Genomic DNA, 27,213 nt, shown 5'->3' with positions numbered 1-27,213 from the left:
CCCGTCCAACTGCACGAGCAAATCAGATGTGACCCCGCATCGAAATAGGAAAGCGGTGAGAATATAGCTCTGTTTGCAGCATCGTCATCGCCTCCACGGCAGAGCTTGAATTCTAGAAGCTCCCACCCCACCAAAGTCCGAGTCAAATATTCCTTTCTCTTCCTTCTTAGACAATCACTAAACTGTCAATTCTTCTTGTGGAGTGCAGGCCTTATACTAATACTCGCGAGATGTCTCAAAAATGTGTCCATCAAGGTTGCGGGAAACAGTTTACCGATCCAGATGAGAAGTGCGAGTACCATCCTGGTCCGCCCATTTTCCACGAGGGGCAGAAAGGTAGGCTGATCTGGCAGAGCAGATGCTGTTTTATTAACCTGCCATTGTGCATTGCATTGCATATGGTAGCATACTAACTAACTTTGAAAAGGATGGAAATGCTGCAAGCCTCGTGTCTTGACCTTTGACGAGTTTATGGATATTCCCCCTTGTACGACTGGCACACACTCAACCACCGACAAGCCGCCTCAGCTTGAGGAGAAACCCCAGCAGGATGATGCCGCACTCGCCCAGAAGATTGATGTTCTGAACGCCGCCACTCCGTCTCGCGCACCGATTCCAACTGCCCAGCACGCTCCTACGCCACCTCCACCTGCTCCCGAGTCGGAAGATGATGACCTCAGTCTTGAGATTGCGGATGGTGTTGGCTGTAAGAGAAGGGCGTGCGGCGCAACATACAAGAGGGGTAGCTCAAGAGATGATGAGGAGTGTGTTCACCATCCAGGAGTACCAATTTTCCACGAGGGGAGTAAGGGATACTCCTGTTGCAAGAGACGAGTGTTGGAGTTTGATCAATTCATGAAAATCGAGGGGTGCAAGACAAAGAACAGACACTTGTTTATCGGCAGTGGTAAGAAGGATGGCGCCAACAGTGAGGAGGCCGTCTCCAACGTCAGGTGAGATCACGAAACAAAACCGCGGTCAAATGCTATGATTGTTTGTGCTAACAGTTTTAGGCATGACTTTTACCAGACCCCAGTCAATGTTATCGCATCCTTCTTCTTGAAGAAGATCGACAAGAGCACAGCCAAGATTGAGTTGCAGCCGAAGCAACTTAACCTGGACCTTACAACAACCGACTCGCCTCCTAAGCGCTATACCGCCGAAGTCCCTCTCTATGCATCGATCGACCCGGAGAAATCATCGTATAGAGTGCTCGGCACGAAGCTAGAATTCGTCCTCGCCAAATCTGATGGCACCTCGTGGCCAGTGTTGCGAGGAGACGAGGCCCTGACAGGCGAGATTCTTCAGGTTGGCCGTGCTGGAAGGGCTTGATGGGAGACGTGAGTTATGAGAAGACATGAGAATGAGCATAATATGGAGTTTATGTGATCGATATGGCGTTGAGAATTTAGACGAGACGAGACGAGACGTCGTGTCTCGCAAAGGTGTTGAGAATTAAGAATGGACTAGCGATAGCGAGGTAGAGACAGACCATGGAGCATCAGCATGAATTGAGATTAACATCCATAAAAAAAACTTGTTACACAAATGTTCTTTCGAGTTGATCTAAGATGATCATTTCCTTTTCCACATGGATACCAGCTTCGCTCGAATCTTTGTCCTTTTTGCGTTGACTGTCAAAGGCTGGCCACTCGAGTTTGCAAACGACACAACTGAGCAAGTGACCCAACCGTTGCTCGAAGTGACTGCTCCGTTACTTAGTTACGTTTTAATACCGAGAAATCCTCCAGAAACCCTGCATTGTGGTGTTTCATCATGGGTCAGGAATGATGGCGGTGGAACCAATATGGAGGATAATGCTGACTAGTTTACTTTAGATTTGCCAGAACCAACAACCACATCACCTCACGTCTTCCCACTGTAGCTTTAAAATATGTTCTGATTCCTCATATCGAGGCCCTTTTTGGGTTCCATCCCTATTATTTCTTCTTGTTAAGCGCTCATCTGTCGTGGTAAGCAACCATGAGGTATTCATTACTGGCCTGTCTTGTCAGTGCAGCTCATGCCTCAACACTACAACTGCGAGAGAATGCTGCACAAATAGCTCGGAATGTTTCGGGTTTCACGACTTACGATGTTTTGAACTACACCAAAGCTGATTCTGACGATGCCTGGGAATTGGAAGTTCCTCTTCGCATACTCTGTGTCGGAGACTCTATAACAGAGGGTTGGGGAAGTGATGCAGATGGCGGCGATGGGAATGGTTACAGGCTTTCTCTCGCGAAACACCTGTCACGTAAGTTGCTTCTTGATTATCTAGTGTAATCTTGATAGACGGGTACACTAACATTGACCCGAGGAGAAAAAGTTGTCTTTGCGGGTACAAGACGCAAGGGTTCTATGGAGGACAATTATTATGTGAGACCAGCCATTGAACGACGATACTACGCTTATACGTATATAGGCGGCCTGGTCTGGCAAGACAATTCAGTATATAAGCGAGCACATCACAGAGTCGTTGGAACAGAGACCTAATCTTGTCCTCCTACACGCTGGAACGAATGACATGGATTTACGACCGTCGATCTCCAAAGAAGGAAATGACCCCAAAGATGCTGCAACTCGTCTCGGCGACCTCATTGACAAGATTGTTAGGTACTGCCCGGACGCAGTAGTCCTCGTCGCGATACCTTTGGCATCCTGTGACACTGAGAAACCCAAGATGCCTATTTACAGAGCCCTGATCCCTGAACTTGTACGACAGCGACGGAAGGATGGCAATCATGTTATTGCCGTGGATTTCAGCACATTTGATCTGGGTGAGTTGAGAGACTGCTTGCATCCTACAAATGAAGGCTATAGCATCATGGGGGACTATTGGTATGACTTTATAACACAGGTTCCAAAGGGATGGATCAAGGAGCCTTTTGGCGATGACCCAAAGCGAGAAGAGAATGGGGTTGGAAGACGAGTCCTGCCAGACAGGATGTCTATTTTGGGTATTGGCTTGTACTGGGGCGTGTACCATATGTGTTGGGTATAGAAATTTGGTTTCCGTATAAACTAGAACTTTTAGACATAGATTACGTTTGACAGAGTTGCTAGATGACTGCGAACCAGTTTGCGTTAGGCTGTCAAGACATGGAATATTGAGGTTGACTAAGCTGAGAGTTTGACTTGCAACAAGTCAAAACATGTGAATGAATAATAGACTGGATAGGTAGCCAACATCACAATTACATCAGAAATCATCAGAAGAGCACGCTCTTCGAGCACATTCCTGCTGAATCAAATACCCCAATTGTAAAGGCCGGTTTCATCCACAATTGGGCTGGCTGAAAAGAAAGATCCCGCCCAACCTGGCGAATACAAATGCAGGGTCCCTGATAAGACGGGATACAGTCCCCAGGGGTTACAAATGTGCATTTCCGCGATTTAAATAGGTATTTTTTGCCGCAATGGAATTAAAGAAGACCAATAAGAGATAGTTATTCTTATATACAGATAGAGATAATACTGGAGTGATTAGCATAGATTGGCCACTGAGAATGACTAGTCTAAGTACCTGTAATAACATTTGTAACCCCTGGGGACTGTACTTGACCCGTGGCCGTGGGAATGAGAGGCATTGGATGATCGATAAGTTGAACGATCCCGTTCTCCCCCACATTAAATCAGCAAATTCCGATACGTAAACAGGCAACGCAAGACGGCTTCTGACTGGTTGCTCTCGATTTAACCATCAGCACACCCTACTGTCGCTCATCGCACGTGCTTGGCGCCTAGATCTCAAATGCACTGTATCAACCCGCATTTAGCGACCTTACACCACAGTTTAATTGTTTTTAGCGGTCTCCCAGGCGTCCTTGGCGATGCTCTAGGGGGGGTTGGTGGTGCGGACTGATAAGACAGGTCCATTTGAGTGATAGTGATATCGGGCGGCAGCCGATAGATAACAGCCCTGATGTGGTTTTCTCATGATGCCTTATCAAAGACGTCTCAGGCACACAAACAAGCTTAACCTGATGGCTGAGGTGTGCTGCCCGTCCGGCCGATGACGGGATGGGTGCTATAAGTTGTCGCCATGCCCTGGAGCCACGCTGACGCCTGAACGGCTGTCTTTTATGTCAGACTCGACGTTATAAACTCTACTCTACTCTACTGTCGACTCAAACTCCCTGCACGCATCATAGACTCCTGTCTTCTTATCAGTAACCATGTCCGCTGAAGTCTCCCACGGTCGCGGCGGCGCAGGCAACTTCAAGCCTGATGATACCGAATATGTCGACGGCGAGGTTGTTCGAACTGGCGTTGTTGGAAGCCACGGTGATGGCGCGTACAGTTCTGGTCGTGGAGGCAAGTCATTCCTAGCATTGTACCATTTCCGCAATGTCCTGATGTTGCATTTACACAACAACACACCATCAACTGTCACAGAGCTCAGACAAGTCGCTAATACAACTTCATCAGGTGCTGGTAACATCGCTGACATAGGCACACCCGCCACCGAGCGCAAGGATGTGGACATCATCCCCGAGACTGCTGTCCGGCCAAGCCAAGATGGCCGAGACTACCATACCGGTCGTGGAGGTGCTGGCAACGCGCAGACCGCAGGTTCTGAGAAGGAGTCTGAGGAGCACGAGAAGCCTGCGTTCAAGACCCCTGTTGGCCTTGCTGACAAGCTCAAGTCCAAGATCTTCGGCAACAAGAAGTAGACTCCTGCTGGGTTGTCTTTGATAAGTCTCGAATTGCGACTTGATCTTGAGGAGGCGGGGATTATCATTCTCAGGTTGCGTTATTGTTGATATTGGTTATTGTGGAAATACCCTTGATGCCATACTGTTCTTCTGAATAATTTGAATTCCATCGTGCCGCTTGCTTTATCGCGCAATGCGCAAACATCCATGTGGGATAATACCTGACAACCCAGTGTAGATGGGTGGTTGGTGACATGAATAAATGTAACCCACCCCCAGCTTTCTGATGTTTCTGTGTCTGACCTGCATTCCTTGCTCCAAATAAAGATCTGACAGCTGCTGGCAACACTTTTGTTGAAGATTGGGTCAACTCACTGAGAAGTACGGAGTAAGCACAGAAGAACATGCAAGAATGTACCATATAGCGCATGCATGTGCGAAACCCTCCTCCAAGTTGGGCTGCCATGACGTTATTCCACTTATCAAGGATCATCCTCGATAGTCTTCCATTAACCCCATGCTCCACTTCCCCTCATTTCTAGCTTCTTTCGATGGGCATTTTGGGAATGAAATGAGTCGACAAACTAGCAACTTAGCAAGCTCAGAGATCACTCGGGCAGCGGAGTGCCCGTGTCTCCGCTAAAAAGAGCAAAACGAGCTGAAAAGAGAAACATGATATTCCAGGATTGGCTCTCTGACCTGTGGACTCTGGAGTCCCAAGCCCCTAGCTAAACCAATTTGGCGTCCAACAAACCCATCTCTGATCTAAGAAGAAACTAGAAGTCTGCAAGCACCTTGTTAGTGCTTGAATGGCCCTTAAAAGACCCTGATAAGGACCTGAATAGTTCATGGATCGTCACAGATAGCCTTGATTAAGCCGGCTTGCAGCGATCCTATCCAATAGTGACCCAAACATGGCGAATAGGCATCGTGATACCCCGTCGTGATTATGGTCTCGTTAGTCCTCTTTCGCATGGGAGGGGCGCATAAGTTGATGGGATGAACAAGATGTGGCGGTGATGGCCGCGGCCCTTGGCTTCCGGGTGCCAGCCATGTTTTAAGAATACGACGATGCGCAGTTCACTCTATAACTATGAGTCTTTTCTTGTTACCCTGTTCTCTTCTCATCGCTGTATAATCGATCGACAAAACCGTGACTGTCGGCGTCCACGTATCCATTGTCTTTCAACGCTTGCTGACAGAGTACATGGCGCACTTCACGACTTATCGAGAGCAGAAGCCTCTCTTTACTAATCCAAAACCGTCTTCAATCTCGTGAGGAAAACTGTCTGGTGTCGAATGCGCCTGGGGGAGACTCAGGCTCACCAGTCTTGGCCTTGTGACGACAATCACGTGCACCCAGTGAGATCACGAGTGCGACATAGCTACCTTTCATCATGGCGCCAAACCTTCAACCTCTTCCTCAGCGTCCACGTCTCCAAGACCATAGACCGTGGTCCGGACTTTCCAATATTTCTAAACGATCCTTTAGATCTTGCGCAACTTCTGCTTTCGAGGCCGACGACGAGCGATCCTCTAGCGACGGCGATATGAGCCCTCGCAATAGCCAAGCGGACGTGCGACGGCCAATCGTACCGCGTCACTCTGGCCATGATGCTCGCCCAACGAGTCAAAAGGAGCTTCTAGGGTGGTACGCCTACGCATTTGCGGCCGAGACGTACGTGATTTGTGGAATTGGTAGGTTATTAACAGTGAAGCAATATCTCTGGGCTATCTACCTGGAGATCGCCAAGACCCATTACTGATACGCATGCTCCAGCTTCCTTTATCCCCATCCTTTTAGAGACTCTTGCCAGAGAGAACGGTGTGCTCGTCTCTGACCGAAAAACGCCTTGCGGGTCTAGCGACAGTAAGAAAGAGGGGGACGGGCAATGCATTGTCTGGGTATTTGGAGTAGAAATCAACACTGCGAGCTTCGCCATGTACACATTTTCAGTGAGCGTCTTGGTTCAAGCACTGCTCGTTGTCAGCATCAGTTGCGCTGCTGACCATGGAAACTACCGCAAGAAGCTTCTTCTCAGCTTCGCCTGGATTGGAAGCTTCGCCGTCATGTCTTACATCTTCATTACAAAAGACAACTACATTTTCGGCGCCCTCTTGACCGTCATCTCCAACACGTCCTTTGGCGCATCCTTTGTATTACTGAACTCTTTTCTTCCGCTGCTTGTGCGATACCATCCCGATGTTATCGGGGTCAACGTTGCTGAGACTCCAGATCTTGCCAATTCTGAATTTGAGTCACGCCCTTTGGATGACTCGGTGGGTGATCTCCAGGCGTCAAGAGTTACGACAACATCACCTCTGTTAGATCCTGAAGACGGCGAGCGACTGAAACCAACAGCAAGCCATGCAGAAATCACTTCCAAGGAATTGCAACTGTCAACGCGGATCTCAGCCATCGGAATTGGTACCGGTTATATTGCCGCGCTCTTCCTGCAATGCGTCTGTATTGCTGTTCTCATAGCCATGCATAACACCACATGGGGCCAACGAGTGGTATTATTCATGGTCGGACTTTGGTGGACCATCTTCACTATTCCGGCCGCCATGTGGTTGCGGCCCCGCCCCGGGCCTCCGCTGGCTGATGACGGCCGCAAAGGCATCATGGCAGGACTTGCGTACATATTGTACGCATGGAAGAGCCTATTCAAAACCGTCCAACAGGCTAGACGCCTTCTGGACATCGTTTTGTTTCTGGCTGGATGGTTTCTCCTGTCCGATGCGATCGCAACCACGTCATCTACCGCGATTCTATTCGCCAAAACCCAACTCCACATGAAGCCGTGGGCGCTCGGTATGATAAATGTCATTTCAACTCTGGCAGGGGTATTCGGCGCCTTCGGATGGTCGTGGATCTCACGGCTCTTTAACCTCCAAGCCCATCAAACCATTCTTGTCTGCATTGCTTTGTTCGAGTTGATCCCCCTTTACGGCTTGCTGGGTTACCTTCCCTTTGTTCAAGAATGGGGCGTATTTGGCCTCCAACAACCCTGGGAGATGTATCCAGTGGCGGCTGTATATGGAGTCGTGCTCGGAGGTTTGGGTGGTTACTGCCGCTCTCTCTATGGTGAGCTTATTCCACCCGGATCCGAGGCAGCTTTCTACGCTCTGTACGCCATAACGGACAAGGGATCCAGTGTCTTTGGTCCGACGATTGTCGGTGCTATCATTGATAGAACTGGCACGATTCGCCCGGCTTTCTGGTTTCTGGCAGCATTGGTTGGCCTTCCTGCGCCATTGATCTGGTTCATCAACGTCGAGCGTGGCAGAAGAGAAGGCATGAAGCTCGCCGAGTCAATGGCAGGATCTCCTGTGGAGGAAGCAAACGATAATGAGTATGAGCCTGAGCGTCGTGGAATGCTGGCCGACTATCAGAGAGAGCAGGAAGATGGTATTGTCGATGAACATGCAAGACCCTAGGTCAGATGGCTGTTGATTCTTGGATGGGCAAGGTAGCATAGCGGCGGCGTTTACTTAGATGATTGGTGATATCATAATTTGGCTACGACTTATAAGTGCTAGACAACGAACTAAATTCAGCAATGTCAATATCTCAAGTTGATCAGTATACCACAGTACTTTCCTTTCTGCTTAAGAGTTGGGCGCGCTCTCTGTACATACTATCTAATATGAGGCAAGGCGGCGATGAACAACGCGTGAGCTTTATAAACTATTGGATCGGAGTTTCTAGAAGCAGGCTTCCCTGCACGGATTTCTGGGGCCCAAGTTTACGCTCAATGTAACGCAAACGCGCCTGCATTTTCTCTCTCTCTCTATCCCCTCACTCTTCTTGTTGCTTTCCACTGAAACACACAAGCTCCATTCAACAAACAACATTGACTCTTCAAAACTTTACTACACTTGCTCCTCACTCACCGAATCGCTTTTATTACCCTTTTATCAAAGCTATCATCGATTTTCTCTGAGAACCCAAACTGAATCGCGCCAAGACCCCCTTCACCCTGCGCCTCTAATAAGCTACCTACGCTACTCAGCCAAGGCTTGTCCAGACGCGTTGACTAACGCTGGGCGCTAGTCGCTCTTCCGTAGGTAGGAACTCCGTCCATCAGCTTAGCCTGCTTAGGTGTTTAGGTGGCCCCAGTGCCTGCTCGGTCACGTGACGCAAGTCTTTTGGGCTTTTGGCTCAGTTCTTAGTTCTTCCGCAGATTGCGACGTTGCTCTCTCAGACAAATCGAGTCTCTTTCGTTGCGCACAGGACATCATCGCAAGCCGCGGCTTGTTGCTCAAACGCAGCTTGGGCTCGGCTCAGCACAGATCGCGACATCGAAAACCTCAGATAAACCAATCCTCTCTTCCATTTCTATATAGCCTTTTCTTCCATTTCCGCGTCGCTTCTTCGCGCGCCTTGTCGTTCATCTGCAAACCCCTCCTTCTCTCCACTCCCGACGCGGTCATACCCAACCGCATCAAACCGCCACAATGAGCAATCGCAAGAGATCGCGATCCGTCGGGGAGGAGAATCGCGCTGAGTGCCCTTTCACGATTACTTACGCGACTGGCCCTGCGGCTACTCAGGCGGATCGTCAAAAAAACAAGAAGCGGAAGCGCGATGGCCAAGATGACGACAAACGGGTCCAGATTCAAATCTCCCCTTTCTCCCCAACGGGCAATTTCAAAACGCACGAGAACATGGACTTGTACTACACTGTCGAACCAGGAAAACGATGGCAAGATATGACGCGCTACAACAGCTTCGTCCGTAAGTATCCGATGAAGTCTCGGCGCCTTCCGTTGTACGGGCTTATGGCTAACTCTTGGCAGTCAACAGTGTCAAATATTATAGTGAAGGCTTTGTCAATGTTGCCAACGAGGTAACGATTGAACAACAAAAGGCTCAAGGTGACGGCAAGGGTATTTACAAGAAGAGCAACAATGACTGGGTCGCGCGTATTCTTGAGATCCGTGCTTCCGATGAGCACCACGTCTATGCACGTGTCTATTGGATGTACTGGCCGGACGAACTCCCATATGGAACCCTCGACGGCAAAAAGACCGTACAAGGCCGCCAGCCGTACCATGGCAATAATGAGTTGATCGCTTCTAATCATAGTATGTTCTAGATCACTGACCGACATTACCCTGAAATGCGACTAACCCTTCTCTAGTGGACATTATCAATGTCGTCAGTGTTACAGGACCCGTCACCGTCAACCAATGGATTGAGTCAGATGACGAGGAGATCCAAGACGCGCTTTATTGGCGTCAAGCGTACGATTGCCGCAACATGCAACTTTCGGTATGTCTCTCGATATCTCATTTAATCTCCGAAAGTACTGATGACCTTCTAGTCTGTTGAGCTGATGTGCAAATGTCAAACTCCCGCGAACCCTGACAAGACCCTGATTGGGTGCACGAGCCCGAGTTGCGGGAAGTGGATGCATCACGAATGCATGGCGCACGAAATTCTCATGCAAGTCTACGAGCGACTAGGAACAGATAAGCCCCATCGAACCGAGGGATCGGCCGTTAAGGAAGAGAAGCCCGAGGAGGCGACGCGCCCTCTATCGCCCACTGACGCAGGCGAGAAAGAGACACAGCCCACGATCGATGTTCGCTCCGGCGAAACGAGCGATAACGTCCACGTCAAAAAGACTGCTCGCGAAACACCTCGCGAAACAGAAACCCCCACACCTGGGCCAACGCCATCCCGGTCTATCACCACCGCATCAGCCAAAGGATCGGCCAAGAAAGGTCGCAAGAAGAAGGCTGCAGACTCCAAGCCATACCTGGGACTTTTCGAAGCTACTCTCAAGATGCAAGACGGCCCCACAGCATGGGAGATTCGCGACCTGCGCGAGAACGTAACGGGCGGTGACAAGACCTGGACCGAGAAGGCTCATTGTCTGCTGTGTGGTTCCAGCATTGACTAAGCATTCAATGTCATGACCGCGTAGCTACCCCGAGTCTGCTCCGGTAAGCAGACTTCTTGAGTCTACAAGGTGCAACTCGACATTGCTTAGGGGGGCCATGTGGTGCCCCAACATGTTACTAATGACCTGCGGACAACATGGAAGGCCCGACGCAGCTGCAAACTCGATACGGCTCATCGGGATGGTCAATGGTTAAGGTTTCTTTTGTGAAAATTTCGAGGTGACTTTCTTGGCGATTCGCCCACTGGTGGACATCACGGGCGCGGCGTTGGAGGCGAATATGGCTATGCTGTGAGATTGGAAGATGGGCTGGTTGGTTCTTGGAACTTGCGCGCGGTGAGGAAGATGCGTTTGTTTTGCTATTATTTATTTATGATGTTCCAATTACATGCGACGCAAAAGAGCAGAGATAGTATAATCTACTGGGCCGGCTGGATGGGTAAGGGGAGAGACAGAGCCTGGAGACCTGCTGACTGAGAGGGAACTCGGGAAGTAGGTCGATTAGCTTATATTGGTACCGAGTTGGGTAAGGTAGAGGTTATGGTGCTAGTGGTTACCTGCTTCTGGGGTGGGCTATAGTATCATTTTGCTTTGCTAGGCATCATTAAGGGTTTGTTGTTTCTTGCGAGTGTTTTTGTCTCCATTAATTGACTTTCTTTCCTTTAACTTGCGGCTTCGCGGTCTTTATCAACTGGTGAAGAGTAGGGTTTTATGTGATGGGGCATTATTGCTTGAAACTGGTAGAAGCATCTCGGTATATGTCCAGATTCCTGCCGATCATTAACCTCCCATGATCGATCTTTTGCAATAAACCTAGCCTTTAATACACTCGTAACAGAATGTAAAGCTTCTCAGCCGGGAATAACTTATAGGATCTAATCTTCCATGAGCTTATTAGCTACCACTTACATGGGCTTGCAGTACGTACTCCACACGGAGCTCCATGACCCCGCTACTCCATACCTAACGTCGCAGAGCTTCACCTCGACTTGAGGACCGCCTGAACTGCTAACGTTAGTGCCGCCTTCAGTACCTAAACAACCACCACCTTTCAATCTTGCACAGTCTCTCAATTACCGCAGCCAAAGCCCTCGAAAGTCCATAATCATGGCTGTCGATCCCTTTGACTCCGCTTTGTAAGCACTTCAACCCTCCCGCGCAATGACGCCCTCCCCCGTATCGCTGACCGTTCAACCCACAGAGACCTTCTCCGCCGTCTCAACCCTAAACAGACGACAGACCACCTCAACGCCATCATCTCCATCGCTCCAGATCTGACCGAAGACCTTCTGTCGTCCGTCGATCAGCCCCTAACCGTGCGCCGCTGCAAACAGACCGGCCGAGACTACCTCCTCTGCGACTACAACCGCGATGGAGACAGCTACCGCTCACCGTGGTCAAACCAATTCGACCCTCCTCTGGATGAAGCTGGATCAGGCGGTGTAGGTGCTGGTGGTAATGAAGGCGCTGGTGAGGGTGCGATTCCGAGCGAGCGTGTTCGCAAGATGGAGGTCAAGGCGAACGAGGCCTTCGACGTCTATCGCGATTTATACTACGAAGGTGGTGTGAGCAGTGTTTACTTCTGGAACCTTGATGACGGATTCGCAGGGGTCGTGCTTCTCAAGAAGTGTATGAAGTTCCCCTAACAAAGTGCCATACTGTGTTCGAACCGTCAACGCTGACTATATATCCCCTTCTAGCTTCCCCCCAAGGCGGCAATTCCGAAGGTGTATGGGACTCCATTCATGTTTTCGAGGCAATTGAGCGAGGAAGAAGCACACACTATAAGCTCACATCGACAGTGATTCTGACCTTGTCTACGTCTGGTGGCAACCTAGGCGAGATGGACCTTAGTGGCAACATGACACGCCAGGTCGAACAGGATCTCCCTGTTGACAACGATGATAGCCACATCGCCAATGTGGGACGATTGGTTGAGGATATGGAACTCAAGATGCGCAATCTCCTGCAGGAGGTGTATTTTGGCAAAGCCAAAGACGTGGTGGGCGATCTCAGGAGCATTGGAAGCTTGAGTGAGGGAGCACGGGATCGCGAGGCTCAGCGCGAACTCATCGGAAGCATGAGAAGATGATGTGCGCCCAAACCGATTCACTCGATAGTTAGAAGAGCAAGACCCTCGATAGATTGTCTCGAGATACATGTACTGCACCGTGGTGGCACCCTGTGCGAGTATTGGCCTTTAATTGCACTAGGAGCGAGACTTGATAGATGTGCAGATTGATTGATATACTCATTTGCTTTCATCCAGCGTTTGCATTGAAGGACTCGTGGCCATGACCTGGAAATAGCACATGATCCTTGGGCAGTGTCTGAACCCTATGATGATGATGGAAGAAATCATATAAACATCCATGCTTATGGGACTCTGAATCTCAGTACGATATGAAAGCGCCAGCTCCGGTTTCATGAATAATTACATTAGTGCTCGATCGTAATCGAGCAGCTTGAAAGCCTGTTAACCGGCCCGCTTCCCCGTTACTCAAAAGCTTTTATCCGTAGATGACAATATATCGACACATCCGACATCCCAATCAAGGCAGCCAGCTTTGGCACAACCTACTTGTAAGGGTTAGCACGATCAATTGATACGAGCCTGACCCTGGAAGTCGATCAAGCTCTTTCCCCCAAGCCCATGGGCCTGCTGGCCCGCCATGAACTCATGGCCATCGACCGAGGATAAAGTCAACCGCATGGGATGTCCGAACACCTAGTAGACGACTTCTTACCATGTGGGCTCTCAGGCTCAGGAGGACTACAGCTTACGAATATCTTTGCCCATATCAGTTCGCAGCTTTTCTTCGGGGTAGCCTTTAGCCCGTGATACTCTGTTAGACGACAGATAGCGGCTTATCATAGTTGCAGCATACGAGCACCATGGTGCGCTAGGGTCGTGGATTCAGGACCTTCTGAGTCAGGTAGATGACATGTTCTGCACTGCCGTGGAAATGCACTGACAGGCTGCGTGATTAGCAGAAACCTTGCCGCAGCTTTCCACTGAGCCTGGTGCCTGATGCATTCTAAATGTCCAAGACATGAAGGATGATCCACCCTTGACTCGAGATGGGCGTGAATTTGAGGCCTGGCTGAAGATGGGGAACGTGGTTGCAGGATGCAGTAGTCACTTTCGTGTCAGATATGATAGACGGCAGTCTAAGAGACGGTGAATCCTTGGTAGGGAGCTGGACAAGAGGATCAAGGAGACATGGACAAGGCGCTCAAAATCGTGGAACGGGTCCTGGCGATAGTATGAAAGGCAGTAAATCGAAGCCATGTTCAACGGTGATCGGAGAGCGACAAGGACCACGATACTCTCGATTTCTCGTCGTTCCCGTGTACTCCCTGGCCGTAATAAGGTCTGTGTTGTGCATTTGACATGCAGACAAAAGCTACGGATCTTAGGGCCCTGGTACTCTACAGTATGCTAGCGCTCGGACTGGGCAATTAGTGAGTTGGCTCTATTTATTTATTTATTTATTAGGCGTTAGCGTTGAAGAGGCTCTAGGTTGAAGCCGTCTTGTAGTGTTGGAATATGGGGGAAAGATGATGGGACAGGGGTCCTGTTGACTGTGTGATTGGCCAGAAGGGAAGACGGAAGATGATAGCTCCTGATCATGGGTAGATACAGAATTAATATTGTTGATCACTGGATATTGTTTTCCATGTTCGTTGTGAGACTGGCTGGAGTGAGGTGCACTTACTACCGGGCAGCCGGTAAGGTGCTATAAGGCAGGTACTAACTTACATGAGATCGGTACCCAGCTGTACCTGCCAAGGCCCAAGCCCAGACATCGGTACAATAAAATCTGACTGAGAAGGCAGGCATGATGATAACTTCTGCGCTCTTGACACTTGGGCCGGTTGTAAGACTTTGAATGATAAGGTATGTGGCTCAACTATCACAACCACTTTTTCCACCATTCTAGCTGTTACAATGGTCACCAATTCTTGTTTAATACCTCTTCTTTTCGTCATTGGTAGAGACACAAATGGAAGAATTCTAGAAAAGGCCCCGCATCATTCTGTTCCTGTTCCTGATCTCGTTCCTGCCGCTTGCCACATGACAGACGCGTGCTCTGCCCCTGGAATTCAGGTACAGCCATACCGTCAGTATAAGGCAGAACCGCAAGCCGCGAACCGTTGGCAAGAATTGGTTATTACACGTCCAACCTTGGCGATGGCTGACTGACTGTCCAAGTTACAGTACATGTGTATCGATACAGCGCCTCCAATTCTGTCTGGCAAAAGATCAAGATGGCCCTGTTGGCGGCCCGAACGGGATCTTGGATCCGCGCACATGCCGGCACCCAGCACTAAAATCAGGTCTCTGGATTCCTGTACTCCGTATGCACAAGAGGCATTAAGTCACAGTCAATATATGGTCCATTCCCTTACGAAGCAGTTATGGCTTGGTGTCTTGAAGGATATCGACTACGGACTGTAACCGTCTGGCATCATAATATTCTTCGGTACTGTGGCATGACCAAAATAAGCCTCGTCGTTTATGTGTACTCGGGAATGATTTGCGCCATGCTGGACGCCAGGTATGGATTTCAAGAATTAAGCGCCCTCGCCAGCCAAGTGCTGAGTTTTCTTTGACCCTCACCCATGTGGTAATGAGTTTATTATCGTTCAACAGTATTGGTAATTACCACCCATGAGGTCAGTCTGACCAGATACTTTATGACTACTCACAAGCAGGCAAAACCGTCACCCGGTATATCTCTCAAACGAAAAGTTCTGTCACAGGCTCACAGTTCTCGATCGGCTCGACTTGAATTATGTCAAGCTGTTGACAGCTCGCAGAGTGAGTACAAGAAAATGCCAAAACCTAATAATGGTAGTCTCAGGCAAGGACGGCGGTTGTCATGCTCCTTGACCCTTGACCCCAGTCCCTTCTGTCGGCATGTCCCTGGTCCTTGGTCGCAGTGACAATGACGAACATGGAGGCCCACTGCAGGCTCGGTAGCTAGGTGCTAGGCCAGCGATGATGAACGGGGCATCCTGCAAATCCGTCCTGCAGCTCTGAATTAATTACAGTAATTGTCCAGCCGCATGACCGCCAATTCGCATCACGTCTCCGCCAGCTACGGCACGGCTACCCCCCACCGACCCAGCACTTTCAAGCCTTCTCTGGCCCTGACTCGCCTCTTGAGATGTCAATGTCAGCCTCTTGCCAAGTCTTTGAGAAACTGATGGGATACATGGGAGATTCGAATCGGTCTCGAGTTAACGAAACAGCAATGGACCTAAGCTCACGCCCAAAAAAGACTGTTCCGCCCAGAGTCTTGACCCGAGTCTAGGAATGGACTGATGGGAGTGGGCTCCCTCTTGACACAACTTACCCATGTACTGTACATGTACATCGGAGTAGGAAAAACCCCTCCACAAGCCGCGCACATATGCGTTCTAACTCATCTTTCAGGCCACGGCTCCCTTTGGTTTGGTGTGCATCTTACTTGTATACATGTGCATGACCGCAAACTGCCCAGATATGTATAGCATTTAGTCAACATTAGGACATAAAAGAAGACATGGGCGCCCACGGGATACTGTGAAACATGAGTCTCAGTCTCAGAACCGGCTGATGGAATAAGATGTAAGATGAGCAACTTCTCGGTGCCTGATATTCGGTAGGGCACAATATCGAGCTTTTTGACAGGGCCTTTCACGCCCATAAACCCACAGCACGCCCCTCATTAAACTAGAGAGCAGCCAGCATCAAGACTTGGGCCCCTTTTGCTGGAAAAGGAGTCCACATTGCATCCCACTCACTCTTACACTGGCCGATTCTCCCCCTCGTCTTTCTCAACAAGAGATCCACTTCACAACCTCTTCAGTCTATCAAGTCCACCCCTCATCGACGGAATTTCGAGGGCCCCAAGGGTCTAGCTATATCTTTCCAAGCTCACCTCAGGCTCGGTCGTGTGGCCTTGATCAAGAAAGATTTGATCCAAAGTTGGGTCTCTTGACTTTAGTTCAGACCCCTGTTTATCCATCGCTCGTCCCAGAGAGCGGTTGGTGCGCCGCCTCGTGCCCTCGCAGAGTTGAAATTGCTACATCTGTTGATCGTGTTTCCCTCCACTCCCACCTCCCATCCCATACCATCCCGCCCATCTGGTTCCGTCTTCCGTCCGTCCTCCCGTTGCCTTCCCGCCTTGGATCAAACTTGTTCCCCTTTGCTCCCGCACATCGTCTCTACGCCGTCGCCGCACCAGCACTTTTGGGGCTCGATATAAAGAGTGCGAGATCAGTGCTACTGTATGTCCGAGCCAAGCACTCCCTTTGCCCCATGGCGCCCTAATATATACTTACTTGCGCGACTCCCTGCCAGGTTACGACCCTCTTCTCGATCAAACTACTGTGCTAGGTCACTGCCCAGCCCGCTCTCTATCCACGAGAAACCCGAACCACCTCGCTTCGCCCAACGCTAAATCACACCGAGTCTCGCATATCCATCCATCTTCGGCACCCCGTGGGACCTCTTGGCCGGTTTCCATTTACTCAGCTACAACCCTCTACCCCCTGAAGCCGAACAATCTTGTCCTGGCGTCTGGGCTCAATATTCCTCGCACAGCAACCATTTGTCCGTCTCATTCACATTTGAAGCGAGTTTTGACAAGGCACTTCACTAGACCTGCAGAGCCGAAGCGTGTTTTGTTGTACATTTCATCTATACCTTCCCATATATCGCCTCCGCGCCGCCGACGTCGAGGCACCTGCACCGTCACCTTGACCCCACGTTTGCGCACGATTATATCACGACCCGAATAACATAACTCTCACGAACATGGCCGAAAAGCCTTCGGTCTTGATTATTGGAGGGCTTGGCTACATTGGCCGTTTTCTGGCCCTCCATATCCAACAGAACGAGCTCGCTTCCGAAGTGAGGCTCGTTGACAAAGTCCTCCCTCAGCTCGCATGGCTAGCTCCTGAGTTCTCCGAAGCGTGCTCACAAGACAAATTCATGCAGGCTGATGCCAGCAGACCTGGTGAGTTTCTACACTGCTTACTCTGTTGCTGGCAGCCCCGCTTGCTGGTGCAGGTGGCTGCCTCATGTATGACTAGTTGGCTAACTATATGTTTCCCCTCTTTCCAGAAGGATTGGCACGCATTTTTGACCGACCAGATGGAAAACAATGGGACTATGTTTTTAACTGTGGAGGTGAGACGAGGTACTCACAAGAGGATGAGGTCTACAAGCTTCGATCATTGAACCTCTCTATTGCAGTGGGCAAAGAGGCGGCCAAAAGAGGAGTCAAGGCCTTTGTTGAGCTGAGCACAGGCATGGTGTACAAGTCCGACTCATCACCAAGCAAAGAGGGAGATAAACTCAAACCTTGGAACCGGATTGCTGTGTTCAAGTTGCAGGCTGAGGAGGAGCTCTCCAAAATTGAAGGGTATAGTGGGACCATGACTTTTGGACATTCAGTTCACTAATGCACAGTACAGCCTCAACCTTATCATCGTGCGTTTACCGCACGTCTATGGACCCTATGCCTCTCAGTGGGTCGCGACAGCATTGTGCATGGCTCGCACTTATCAACACCTTGAAGACGAAATGAAGTGGCTCTGGACCAAGGACCTCCGAACTAACACAGCACACATTGACGATGTAACGCGGGCTTTGTGGGAAATCGCAGCATGGTTTGATGCAGGCAAGGCGAAGTGGGACGAGGCCAGTATGGGCAAGATCCCTATCTTCAACATCGTGGATGAGGGTGCGACGAGTCAAGGCACCATAGCGACAATTATTGGTGATATTTTCAAGATTGAGACTGGTTTCCAGGGCCAGCTTATCAGCACATTCGCTCGACTCAACCTCGATAGTGTTGTGGACGATGTGAATGACGAGCTTCTGGGACCATGGGCCGACCTCCTCGCAGATGCGGGCATTACGCGACCGGGCCCGTTGACTCCCTTCATGGAGAAGGAATTGCTCAAGGATACGGACCTCAGTATGGACGGAACACGGCTCAAGACACTATTGGGTTTTGAGTACAAGAAACCTGCCCTCACGAAGGAGTTGATCGAGGAGGTGATCGAGAGCTACAAGAAGATGAAGTGGTGGCCTTGAGCAGGGCCGGAAAATGGTTGAAGACGACATATGCGACGTGACATGACATGATTTGTATGGCGTGCGTATGCATGCATGCATGGATGAAGATTCGCATTGATTTTGGCTTGTTTCTTGCATGAACTCGACTTAGCGAAGAACCCGCCTGTTGCTGGAAGAGACGGACGATACCCGGGACGATGAAAGCCAACGGCATGAGGAGCAGGGCCAGCAAGACTTGACAGGGTTGAGCTTCAGCTGATTTGGTGTCAGATGAGAATTGGCGCAGCCAACAGGTGATGGTGATGTCTGGGGAGGTAGATGATGATGCTATACATGCACGACCTGGATGCCTGGGGGGGGGGGGGATACGAAGGGCAAAGGTCGTAGGAGATGAGTGTACCCGAGTAGAGGGTAGAGGGTAGACTAATAATTATAGGCAAATATACTAGTTACATGTTAGATGGAGGGTTCGCTGCTTGTGGTGTTGGGCATCGTTATGTATGTGTACCCGGCATTGTTCATGGAAAATCGGTCCGACAAGGGTAAGATGATCTGGGGATATACTCCATATAAAGAATAGAATAGGATGCCTGCCGTGATTTGATGAGCCGAGGCTTGTGATGGGTTAACGACACGTGGAAGCGAAATGGTGAAGTTGGAGTCGCGGTATCCAAGCGAAGGTGGAGATTGAGGTTTAGCAATGCGGGGACGATACTTTGGGGGTGAGTCTTAGGTGGTCGACGTCGTGAACATTTTGAGGACATAAGGGTTTGAGATGTTGGGGTGATGTTGCCATGAGATAGATCCATGCCAAGTGAATAAGCACCTACTGCAAGGGGTAATATCATATGAGTGAGTGAGAGACCGAGAGGGAAGACGTCATTCTTTGCAACGACAACTGACAACTGAGACTTGTATAAGTACCCCAGGTACCTAGTCTAGTTAGGGAATCTACTGACTTAGTACTGGTACCTTATTATTCATGGTGACTCTATACGTCAAGTTGTCATGATATGATGCAAGTAAAGCATGTGGTGTTGCGGTAAAAATGAAGGGGACTCTGATAGCCCTTTCAGAGCCACCCACCGGGATCAAAGAGAAGTCCGCTCTCGCTTCTTGGCAAATCCGAGGCTATCTGGACTACATATGTATTTCACGGTTGATTGCTGCTGTATGCGCATTCGCGGCTCAACTTCCGTATTCGAAGTATTCCCGTCCTCTCGATTTTCGACTTTTGTCTTGTGCCATGGTTGCTCAGCCTCTTTTAACGTAGCTCTTCCCCGCACTACCTAAGGCATAGACAGCCAGCCAGCCATTCATAGATGCACCCCTATTATATGTCTTGTAAAAGATTGAACACCTACTATTTTGGTAAATGCTTGGAAAGATAGGTAGGTAGGTAGGTAGCTCGACTGGGTCGTGGTTTTCTTTACAGAATTTAATGAAACGTGACTTTGCAATTAGCCATGTTTTTGACCTCGGCGATCATGCGCCTCTCTCGGCGTTGCTTGTGATAAACAAACGCAATCGATTAATCGTTCACTCAGTCTCGTTGTTGGCAAACAAAAGATAGGTATATAAGGCAAGACTCTCCAGGAGGGGCCGGTTGTCTGTCTGACCTACCTAGGTACATACTCACCTTATACTTTCCACTCAGTGAAACTGTTACGTGTCTCAACTGTAATACAGGTCATTTGTGGCGTGTCTATACTCTGAGGAAGGACCATACATCTGCGCTTTGAATCCTTGATAGCGTCATTTCGATCCACCACCGTCTGCCAGCAACGCAGCCTTATTACCTACTTATCAATACCACCAACAACCTACCAAACCGTGGTTTTTTTCTTCTTCTTTCTCCTCAAACAACATCTATACGGATACTCACATCTTGATATTCCCATCAACCGCAACCGCAACACAACAATGGCTGCCCCCGCTGAAAAGACCATTTCTGACCTCAGTGGTAAATGGGTTCTCGTATGCTGCTCTCCCCCGCTTCCACATTATGTACCCCCTGTATCTTGTTACTGACAGTGGCTCGCAATAGAACAAGACTCTTTCCGACAGCTCTGAGCCTATCCTCAGCTTACAGGGAATCGGATACCTCACTCGTAAGGGAATTGGCTTGGCCACCATCAGCCTTGATATCAACCAGTACAACGCCCCTCCCAAGCCCCCCAACACATCCACCGACGTTTTCACCCACATCGACATCACCCAGTCTGCCTCTGGCCTGAGCAGCACTCAAGAGAACCGCTGTCTCGACTTTAACAACCGTGAGCACTCGGACTGGCTCTTCGGTGCCGTCAGGGGTCGATCCAGGTTCGTCACTCTCGATGAGATTGAGGAGGACTTCCTCAAGACTGGCTGGCTTACCGAGGGCGACGGCAAGTTCGTCCAGAGCATTGCTGAAAGCGTCAACAACGGCTGGGTCGCCAATCAGATCTGGGGCTTCGAGGAGATCAACGGCGAGAGGAGATATGTGAGGCACATCTTGGTGACCAAGGGTGACAAGAGGGTCACCGCCAAGCTCATCTACGACTACCAGGCTTAGAGATGGGATTAATTACTCCAGAACACTACTTGACCTAGTATAGACGACCGACGGCCACAATGCTTGATTATTGCTCAGTGACTCATGTAATAGTTGCTCATGAGACAAATATAATTTGACAGACCGATATGAAGTCATCCTAGACTGAGTTTCTATGCAACTGGATCAGTTGCACCACCACACAACATTTGTGTTCACCAATGTGTATTAGCCCACATATCGCGCTATGTTGAAAGCAGCTTTCCTGCCTGGCTGGCTGTTATGAGCCTGCTGTAGTCCCCCATGAATCCAGGATGCCCAGGCCATTTGTTTCCCTAACGCCCATCCATGATGCTTGGTTCTTGTTTTCCCTTTGTCCCTTGCACTATATTCCCGCGGTCTTTGTTCCTCGGTATTCGGGTCCCAGCTCTGGCGTTGATATCACATGCTAAAAATAACCACTTTACTCAGGTCTTCGCTTCACAAACTCCTCGAGGTCCTGTACTGTCGCGACGCCCAAGACGAACCTCCTCTTCTCATCCGTGATAACAGCGAATTCCTGCTTCCAGGGTCCATCGGACACGCCGCCACGGAAAAAGTTCTCAAGGTCCTCGAGGGTCGTTTCCATCGTGATGACCCGGTAGGTACGGCCCTTGCGCTGGAAGCGTGTCATGGCGGCCGAGAGCTGATCTTCGGGCTTGACCTTGCCTGAGTCGAGAAGGGACTGAAGGTGAGGGATGGATATGTAGCCTAGCAACGCGCGGGTGTCGGCGTCGACGACGGTAAGATGCGTGTAGTCGCGCTCAAAGGCGGACATGAGGGCGAGAGAGATGGCATCGGAGGGGTTGAGTGAGAGTGCAGCCGGGGGGTCGAGGTCTTCGACAGTGGCCTGTGATGCATTAGCCGCAGCTCGAAGGAATGGCATTTTCCAAAGAAGCGATCTCCCTATAGCCTGGAGCGCAAAGTGGTGTCATGAGAAGTACATACCCCACGATATCGAGAAGACCACTTTGTAACCAAGGGCTGTGTCGCACCCGATGTTGTGGTGGTGGCAGTAGTGGCGGTAGCAGTGGCCATCTTATATACAATAGCTATTCTAAACTGGCTGGGAGAAGAGTTTGGCAGTGATTGGTGCACAAGTTGGTTCAATTTGAAAGGTTGGGGAGTTGAAGCGATCGCGGGGCAGGATTCTATATGGTCAGTCACCTATTGGGGTCACGCAAAATGCTCTAATAGTTAGGTATGGTGGGGCAGAGAGGGAAAAATGGGAGCTTTTTTGTTAGCATCATGACATGGGTCATTCCAATGGCGAATCGACAAACACTTCTCTCTCAGCCAAGAGACTCTATCTCTGGTGCTACTATAACTATTATATTCAAAAACTAGGGGCATGAGTAGCTTGTTTGAAGTTGAATAATTGAACATGCTTGGTTCGAGATGACAGGAATATGACGGATATTAGCGGGATTATGCCTCATTTATTCTATCATCCCACGTATTTTATATCTAGTGTCGAAATAAATCACACATCGGGATTTAATGGCAACAGAGCTCTACCTAGCTACTACATATGTATCTCCACAGCTCCGGGGAACAAGCCCCATCTGCAGGCCGTGGATCATCCCGCTAGAGTTCTTAATTAGCGTTCAACAGAGAGATCCATCTGAGTTAAGTGGAATTGTATATCAAATGCGAAGCATACCTAGGTAGGTGGAAGCCAATCTTGACAGAGTGAATTGCATTGGTGAGATAGAACCAGTCGAGTGTCCCCATTATGAATGATATGAGAAAAGCCCATCTAAGATGGAAGGTAGATGTGATAAGCGTGATGTCATCACCCGCTCAAATGTGCCTGCTACTGGCACGAGCGTCATCCTCCCCGTTGAGGTACTCACGGAATTGGACGTCGCATACCACCTTAACTCCGCAAGATAACGTACTACACCATCCTTTCTTGGACATTTCCTGATTTCTTTCTCTCATACCTACCTATAAATCATCCTGCGTTATTCTCTCGATACCTATTTACACTGTAATAGTTTGTGGATTAAAGCTCTCTCCTTGGAGCTGAAAGGTCATATCAGGTGCGTTTAACAGCAGCAACCGTTTTCCCCGAGTCGCATTGTATCAACAGCCGGCTACATCGGGCAGATCATATTTCGTGCACCTACATCTGCGCCTTTTCTTTGTCTCCCCTTGCTTATCACTGCAATCATATTACGCGGTCCTCGTGCTTAGAGTATCAATAGATCAGCTCCACCCTTGACTTACACGAGTATCACTAACACGCTGGACTGGTAGAGCATCGCCGCCTGTACCGGACTGCTATAATGTCCACGTTGCACCCATCCAAGGACGTCCTCCAGGGAACGGTCTACAGTCCCCTCTCAGCAAAGCCCCGTACTCTTTATGAGGCTCGCCTTGAGCTCTTTCCCGCTTACTCCTCCGTCATACAAGATGCAAAGGGCAAAGCCAAGGAGCTGAGCGCCGAGGCGACAGCCGAATTTGAGAAGGCGAGCGCAAAAGCTCAAGCCAAGGCCGGAAAGATCGAGCTATACTCTGGAAAGTACTATGCCGCCTGCACCTTTGGTGGTCTGATGGCCTGTGTAAGTGTCCATCTTGGTGTGTTCAGCTGAGGAATATTTCCCCGTCTACCGATTTCCAGCATGAAGAAACTGTACTCATCAGAATCAGGGTCTCACTCACGCTGCCGTAACTCCCTTGGATCTTGTGAAAACCCGTCGACAAGTTGACTCAAAACTCTACACCAGTAACTTCCAGGCATGGGGCAAGATCTATCGCGCTGAAGGCGTTCGTGGTATCTTCACAGGTTGGAGTCCAACCCTCTTTGGCTACTCTGCCCAAGGCGCCTTCAAGTATGGTTGGTACGAATATTTCAAGAAAACGTACTCTGATATGGCTGGTCCCGAGGCTGCACATAAGTACAAGACTGGTCTTTATCTTGCAGCCTCTGCCTCTGCTGAGTTCCTCGCTGATCTTGCCCTCTGCCCCTTCGAGGCCGTCAAGGTCCGTATGCAAGGCTCGATCCCTAACCCCTACACCGGGACAGTTCAAGGTATCAGCGCCATCACAGGCAAGGAAGGTGTCGCTGGCCTATACAAAGGCCTATATCCGCTATGGGGTCGCCAGATCCCCTATACAATGATGAAGTTTGCCTCGTTTGAAACCATTGTTGAGATGATCTACGATCGTCTGCCCGGGCAAAAGAGTGACTATAGCAAGGCTGCACAGACTGGTGTCTCCTTTACTGGTGGTTACCTGGCCGGTATCTTATGCGCCATCGTCTCCCACCCTGCCGATGTTATGGTCAGCAAGTTGAATTCCAATCGCCAACCTGGTGAGGCTTTCGGCAGTGCCATGAGCAGAATATACAAGGACATTGGTTTCGGTGGCCTATGGAATGGTCTCCCCGTAAGAATTGTCATGATCGGTACTCTGACCGGACTTCAGTGGATGATCTATGTAAGTACTCCTGCGCAATCTCGATAGCGGCTGGATATTCCTTCGGGCTTGTTTACTAACGACGCATGAAGGACTACTTCAAGATCTTTATGGGTCTTCCTACCACTGGCGGTGCTCCACCCCCAGCCCAGAAGCAGGAGTAGGCTATATCGGCTCCCCTTGCAAATGCATACGAGTCGCTTGCGCCATAGTTGTCAGGGACTTTTTGGTGGGCATTCGTTTTCTGTTCGTTCAAGTGGATTGGGAGAGACAATGTTGATAGGCCAATAAACAAACCATTCCTACGAGAGTGCTGGATCCCAAGCAACAGACTGAGTGATATTTACCATCGGGATGATCGGATCTATGTGGAACAGCCTGCCTGGACCCTGGGAGCACGCAGCTTATCAGCAGGCATCCTTGTCTGAATATGACTTGGGTCTTGAGCAACTATGCACAGTAAGTATGTATAGTGTTGACGGAAGCATGCTACGCTTAATCCGATCCGATCCGTGAGATTTGCACGCCAATCCGTTAGTTTCTTGCATGGGCGATCTGAAGAACACATTAAAGTTTGCAGCCAGGCAAAGTGATAATTGCCAAGGGACGTGAATTCGGGGGTTTTTACGTTACTCATCCTCTGCTATGTGATCTGTACATAAACGAAGACCGGCTGTGCTGCTCACATTTTTGGTTGATGATTGTATGGAAACATGAGCGAGCTGACAAAAGAGGGTCTGGTGTAATACCGGTATTCCATCTCCGGTTGAAGGTTTGATAACTTACAACGCACTAATGCAATACTTCAGTTTAGAAGGATGGATGTTTAACACTAATGCCATGAAATCAGCACTCATATCAAATCCAGCGCTTGACAACTTTATTTGACATTGGCTGCATTCAACATCGGTGTTTCAGTGAGAGGTATTACTCAGTAGTCTAGGTGCTGGAGCGGATCGAGGACTTTGCCCAAACAAGCACATATAATGCCGTCATGGTACATGATCGAGATGGGTGGGCACCGTGGGGAACGGCGCGGTTTGCGTGCGTTGAGGCAATGTGATGCGTGGCTGGTTACGAAACTACAGAGAGCTAGTGGAACTGACGCTTGTTCCAGAACACTTCTCCCCTTGGTGCAGGTGCAGTTTGGGTGGCATCATCACTGGCCATAGGCCTAGCAATGGTTCGCCGATATTCTATATCCCCTCACTGCTACCTAAAATATTGGATCAGCATTGAGGAACTGACACAGTCAGGATGAACTGGCAACACTGGCTTCAACGATTGATGTAAACTGGAGAAGAATATCCATTTAAACGAAACTCCTCGGGGGTCGGAAAAGATGGTATGCCGAGGGTTTGATTGTTCTGGTTACCAATCAGTCAGTCAACCAACAGCGGTGAGATGAGCCAATATCCAAGACAGCTAACAACAGTCAGCAACATTTCCGGGACCGGCGCACGTGAGTAAACCGGATATCCCTGGATAAATAAGGACTATAGGTCCGTACCTAAGTTCCTAGCCAACCTGCCAACACAAGCTGTCATGTCCCTTGGATTGGATGGTTACAGTCAGGAGATCATTTGCTGTTTTGCTATTTCCAGTGTCTGTGCCTATTCAAAGCATAAGAAGGCATAATAACAGTAACGGGCCGACTGATGGCGATCAGGATGGGAGGTAGACCAAACTGATAGGATACCGTCACCGCGGTTGTGAACGAGTGATCTAGTGATTGGTGACAGTTCAGTTGCAGAGTGGGTACGGGGGATGTGCAGCATGGCAACCCCACAATCCGAGTCAAACTAACGCTTCGAATGAGGGGTTGCCTTCGGTTGGTGAGCATCAATGTCGATGACTTATGGAATACTCATGGTGGAGTTGATCGGATCAAAAACACAATGAAGCTGTATTTAGTAGCCATGTTCAATGCTGAAATTCTTCTCATAGATGACAAACGTGTTGGAACCCAGAGGAGCCAGAGAACTAATCATTTGTCAGTCAGCTTCCATATCCGTTTTAACAATGCCAAGGAGCAGCGGTTTGACGAGGGAGTAAATCTGGTCTTGCCTCGCTTTTTGCTCTGTTCATGGAGAATGACAAGAGGGAGCGCCTGTGATTAACGCTCCAAATAAAGAGCGCGTAGCTTTGCATGATTAGACATCTTTACAGACAAGACAAACATTTCCACCAAACGGAAATGCTGTGCCAGGAATCCAAGACCACCTAGACTTGACATCTTGGAGGGGGGATCGCAGTCTAACTAGTTAGCCCAGCCCGCCTCAGGAACAAGACAGACATATCGGATGGCGTCCAACCTAGAGGGTTGGCCAAGGATATTCCAATGAGGCGAATGTTACTTCAGTCAGCAACACAGAATCCAAGAAATGTATCCGGCTTGGCGGTAGCTGGTCTCCCTGGGTGTCCGGTTGTGGCAGAGTGCTGAAAGCTCTAGTCTACCATTTTCAGCCTCCAGTCAGAAACTGAGAGTCGTCGTCTTCGGGTCGGCTAAAAGTGATACTAATGAAAGGGCAACGATCTCTCATGGTACCAGGGGTTCAGCAGGTTATCCTG

General features: G+C 49.6%; 13 protein-coding genes across 21 annotated transcripts; 9 read left to right on the top strand and 4 right to left on the bottom strand.

Moving 5' to 3' along the window:
- Positions 1–79: 79 nt before the first annotated feature.
- Positions 80–1,549, top strand: FVEG_01350 (hypothetical protein). Of its 2 annotated transcripts, XM_018888276.1 has the most exons (3): positions 80–336; positions 428–953; positions 1,014–1,549. In XM_018888276.1, the coding sequence occupies exons 1-3, from the start codon at positions 231–233 to the stop codon at positions 1,330–1,332; spliced, it is 951 nt and encodes a 316-aa protein (XP_018744155.1). In that variant the 5' UTR covers positions 80–230; the 3' UTR covers positions 1,333–1,549. The 2 variants fall into 2 exon arrangements, with proteins under 2 accessions (XP_018744155.1, XP_018744156.1); XM_018888277.1 differs by having other exon boundaries at positions 80–953.
- A 313-nt stretch (positions 1,550–1,862) lies between these two features.
- FVEG_01351 (hypothetical protein) lies at positions 1,863–3,214 on the top strand. The gene is made up of 3 exons (XM_018888278.1): positions 1,863–2,257; positions 2,321–2,379; positions 2,426–3,214. The coding sequence occupies exons 1-3, from the start codon at positions 1,984–1,986 to the stop codon at positions 3,002–3,004; spliced, it is 912 nt and encodes a 303-aa protein (XP_018744157.1). The 5' UTR covers positions 1,863–1,983; the 3' UTR covers positions 3,005–3,214.
- A 514-nt stretch (positions 3,215–3,728) lies between these two features.
- On the top strand, positions 3,729–5,082 carry FVEG_01352 (hypothetical protein). The gene is made up of 2 exons (XM_018888279.1): positions 3,729–4,317; positions 4,432–5,082. Exons 1-2 carry the CDS (start codon positions 4,179–4,181, stop codon positions 4,674–4,676), a joined length of 384 nt encoding a protein of 127 aa, XP_018744158.1. The 5' UTR covers positions 3,729–4,178; the 3' UTR covers positions 4,677–5,082.
- A 477-nt stretch (positions 5,083–5,559) lies between these two features.
- On the top strand, positions 5,560–8,324 carry FVEG_01353 (autophagy-like protein 22). Its single transcript, XM_018888280.1, has 2 exons — positions 5,560–6,356; positions 6,439–8,324. Exons 1-2 carry the CDS (start codon positions 6,056–6,058, stop codon positions 8,097–8,099), a joined length of 1,962 nt encoding a protein of 653 aa, XP_018744159.1. The 5' UTR covers positions 5,560–6,055; the 3' UTR covers positions 8,100–8,324.
- Positions 8,325–8,459: 135 nt separating this feature from the next.
- Positions 8,460–11,410, top strand: FVEG_01354 (hypothetical protein). 2 transcript variants are annotated; one of them, XM_018888282.1, is made up of 5 exons: positions 8,466–8,729; positions 8,782–9,399; positions 9,462–9,749; positions 9,806–9,936; positions 9,989–11,410. In XM_018888282.1, exons 2-5 carry the CDS (start codon positions 9,120–9,122, stop codon positions 10,568–10,570), a joined length of 1,281 nt encoding a protein of 426 aa, XP_018744161.1. In that variant the 5' UTR covers positions 8,466–8,729; positions 8,782–9,119; the 3' UTR covers positions 10,571–11,410. The 2 variants fall into 2 exon arrangements, with proteins under 2 accessions (XP_018744160.1, XP_018744161.1); XM_018888281.1 differs by having other exon boundaries at positions 8,460–9,399.
- A 132-nt stretch (positions 11,411–11,542) lies between these two features.
- On the top strand, positions 11,543–12,911 carry FVEG_01355 (F-actin-capping protein subunit beta). The gene is made up of 3 exons (XM_018888283.1): positions 11,543–11,706; positions 11,772–12,199; positions 12,271–12,911. Exons 1-3 carry the CDS (start codon positions 11,678–11,680, stop codon positions 12,660–12,662), a joined length of 849 nt encoding a protein of 282 aa, XP_018744162.1. The 5' UTR covers positions 11,543–11,677; the 3' UTR covers positions 12,663–12,911.
- Positions 12,912–15,434: 2,523 nt separating this feature from the next.
- FVEG_14819 (hypothetical protein) lies at positions 15,435–15,533 on the bottom strand (the record flags this gene model as incomplete). The annotated part of the gene is made up of 1 exon (XM_018903828.1): positions 15,435–15,533. One exon carries the CDS (start codon positions 15,531–15,533, stop codon positions 15,435–15,437), a length of 99 nt encoding a protein of 32 aa, XP_018744163.1.
- FVEG_01356 (hypothetical protein) lies at positions 15,477–19,517 on the top strand. 2 transcript variants are annotated; one of them, XM_018888285.1, is made up of 5 exons: positions 15,477–15,958; positions 16,014–16,849; positions 16,923–17,580; positions 17,688–17,988; positions 18,041–19,517. In XM_018888285.1, the coding sequence occupies exons 3-5, from the start codon at positions 17,379–17,381 to the stop codon at positions 18,663–18,665; spliced, it is 1,128 nt and encodes a 375-aa protein (XP_018744165.1). In that variant the 5' UTR covers positions 15,477–15,958; positions 16,014–16,849; positions 16,923–17,378; the 3' UTR covers positions 18,666–19,517. The 2 variants fall into 2 exon arrangements, with proteins under 2 accessions (XP_018744165.1, XP_018744164.1); XM_018888284.1 differs by having other exon boundaries at positions 16,014–17,580.
- On the bottom strand, positions 15,623–16,266 carry FVEG_14820 (hypothetical protein; the record flags this gene model as incomplete). Of its 2 annotated transcripts, XM_018903830.1 has the most annotated exons (3): positions 15,623–15,738; positions 15,934–15,997; positions 16,048–16,266. In XM_018903830.1, the coding sequence occupies 3 exons, from the start codon at positions 16,264–16,266 to the stop codon at positions 15,623–15,625; spliced, it is 399 nt and encodes a 132-aa protein (XP_018744167.1). The 2 variants fall into 2 exon arrangements, with proteins under 2 accessions (XP_018744167.1, XP_018744166.1); XM_018903829.1 differs by lacking the exon at positions 15,623–15,738 and having other exon boundaries at positions 15,818–15,997.
- Positions 17,493–20,246, bottom strand: FVEG_14821 (hypothetical protein). Its single transcript, XM_018903831.1, has 2 exons — positions 18,837–20,246; positions 17,493–18,778 (listed from the first exon to the last, which is right to left on the bottom strand). The coding sequence occupies exon 1, from the start codon at positions 19,493–19,495 to the stop codon at positions 19,166–19,168; it is 330 nt and encodes a 109-aa protein (XP_018744168.1). The 5' UTR covers positions 19,496–20,246; the 3' UTR covers positions 17,493–18,778; positions 18,837–19,165.
- Positions 19,634–22,644, top strand: FVEG_01357 (hypothetical protein). Of its 2 annotated transcripts, XM_018888287.1 has the most exons (3): positions 20,190–20,220; positions 20,275–20,624; positions 20,695–22,644. In XM_018888287.1, the coding sequence occupies exons 2-3, from the start codon at positions 20,571–20,573 to the stop codon at positions 21,199–21,201; spliced, it is 561 nt and encodes a 186-aa protein (XP_018744170.1). In that variant the 5' UTR covers positions 20,190–20,220; positions 20,275–20,570; the 3' UTR covers positions 21,202–22,644. The 2 variants fall into 2 exon arrangements, with proteins under 2 accessions (XP_018744169.1, XP_018744170.1); XM_018888286.1 differs by having other exon boundaries at positions 19,634–20,624.
- On the bottom strand, positions 21,135–22,392 carry FVEG_01358 (hypothetical protein). The gene is made up of 2 exons (XM_018888288.1): positions 22,168–22,392; positions 21,135–22,069 (listed from the first exon to the last, which is right to left on the bottom strand). Exons 1-2 carry the CDS (start codon positions 22,255–22,257, stop codon positions 21,644–21,646), a joined length of 516 nt encoding a protein of 171 aa, XP_018744171.1. The 5' UTR covers positions 22,258–22,392; the 3' UTR covers positions 21,135–21,643.
- Positions 22,645–23,073: 429 nt separating the features above from the next.
- FVEG_01359 (hypothetical protein) lies at positions 23,074–25,799 on the top strand. Of its 4 annotated transcripts, none has more exons than XM_018888291.1 (4): positions 23,074–23,264; positions 23,482–23,786; positions 23,875–24,663; positions 24,735–25,799. In XM_018888291.1, exons 2-4 carry the CDS (start codon positions 23,511–23,513, stop codon positions 24,804–24,806), a joined length of 1,137 nt encoding a protein of 378 aa, XP_018744174.1. In that variant the 5' UTR covers positions 23,074–23,264; positions 23,482–23,510; the 3' UTR covers positions 24,807–25,799. The 4 variants fall into 4 exon arrangements, with proteins under 4 accessions (XP_018744174.1, XP_018744173.1, XP_018744175.1 ...); XM_018888290.1 differs by having other exon boundaries at positions 23,430–23,786; XM_018888292.1 differs by having other exon boundaries at positions 23,087–23,254.
- The last annotated feature ends 1,414 nt before the right edge of the window (positions 25,800–27,213 follow it).

The sequence above is a fragment of the Fusarium verticillioides genome, chromosome 1 (genome assembly GCF_000149555.1).
Source record: "Fusarium verticillioides 7600 chromosome 1, whole genome shotgun sequence".
Lineage (NCBI taxonomy): Eukaryota > Fungi > Ascomycota > Sordariomycetes > Hypocreales > Nectriaceae > Fusarium > Fusarium verticillioides.
Note: the sequence above shows the minus strand (reverse complement) of the source record. Positions and strands in the feature narration are given on the sequence as shown.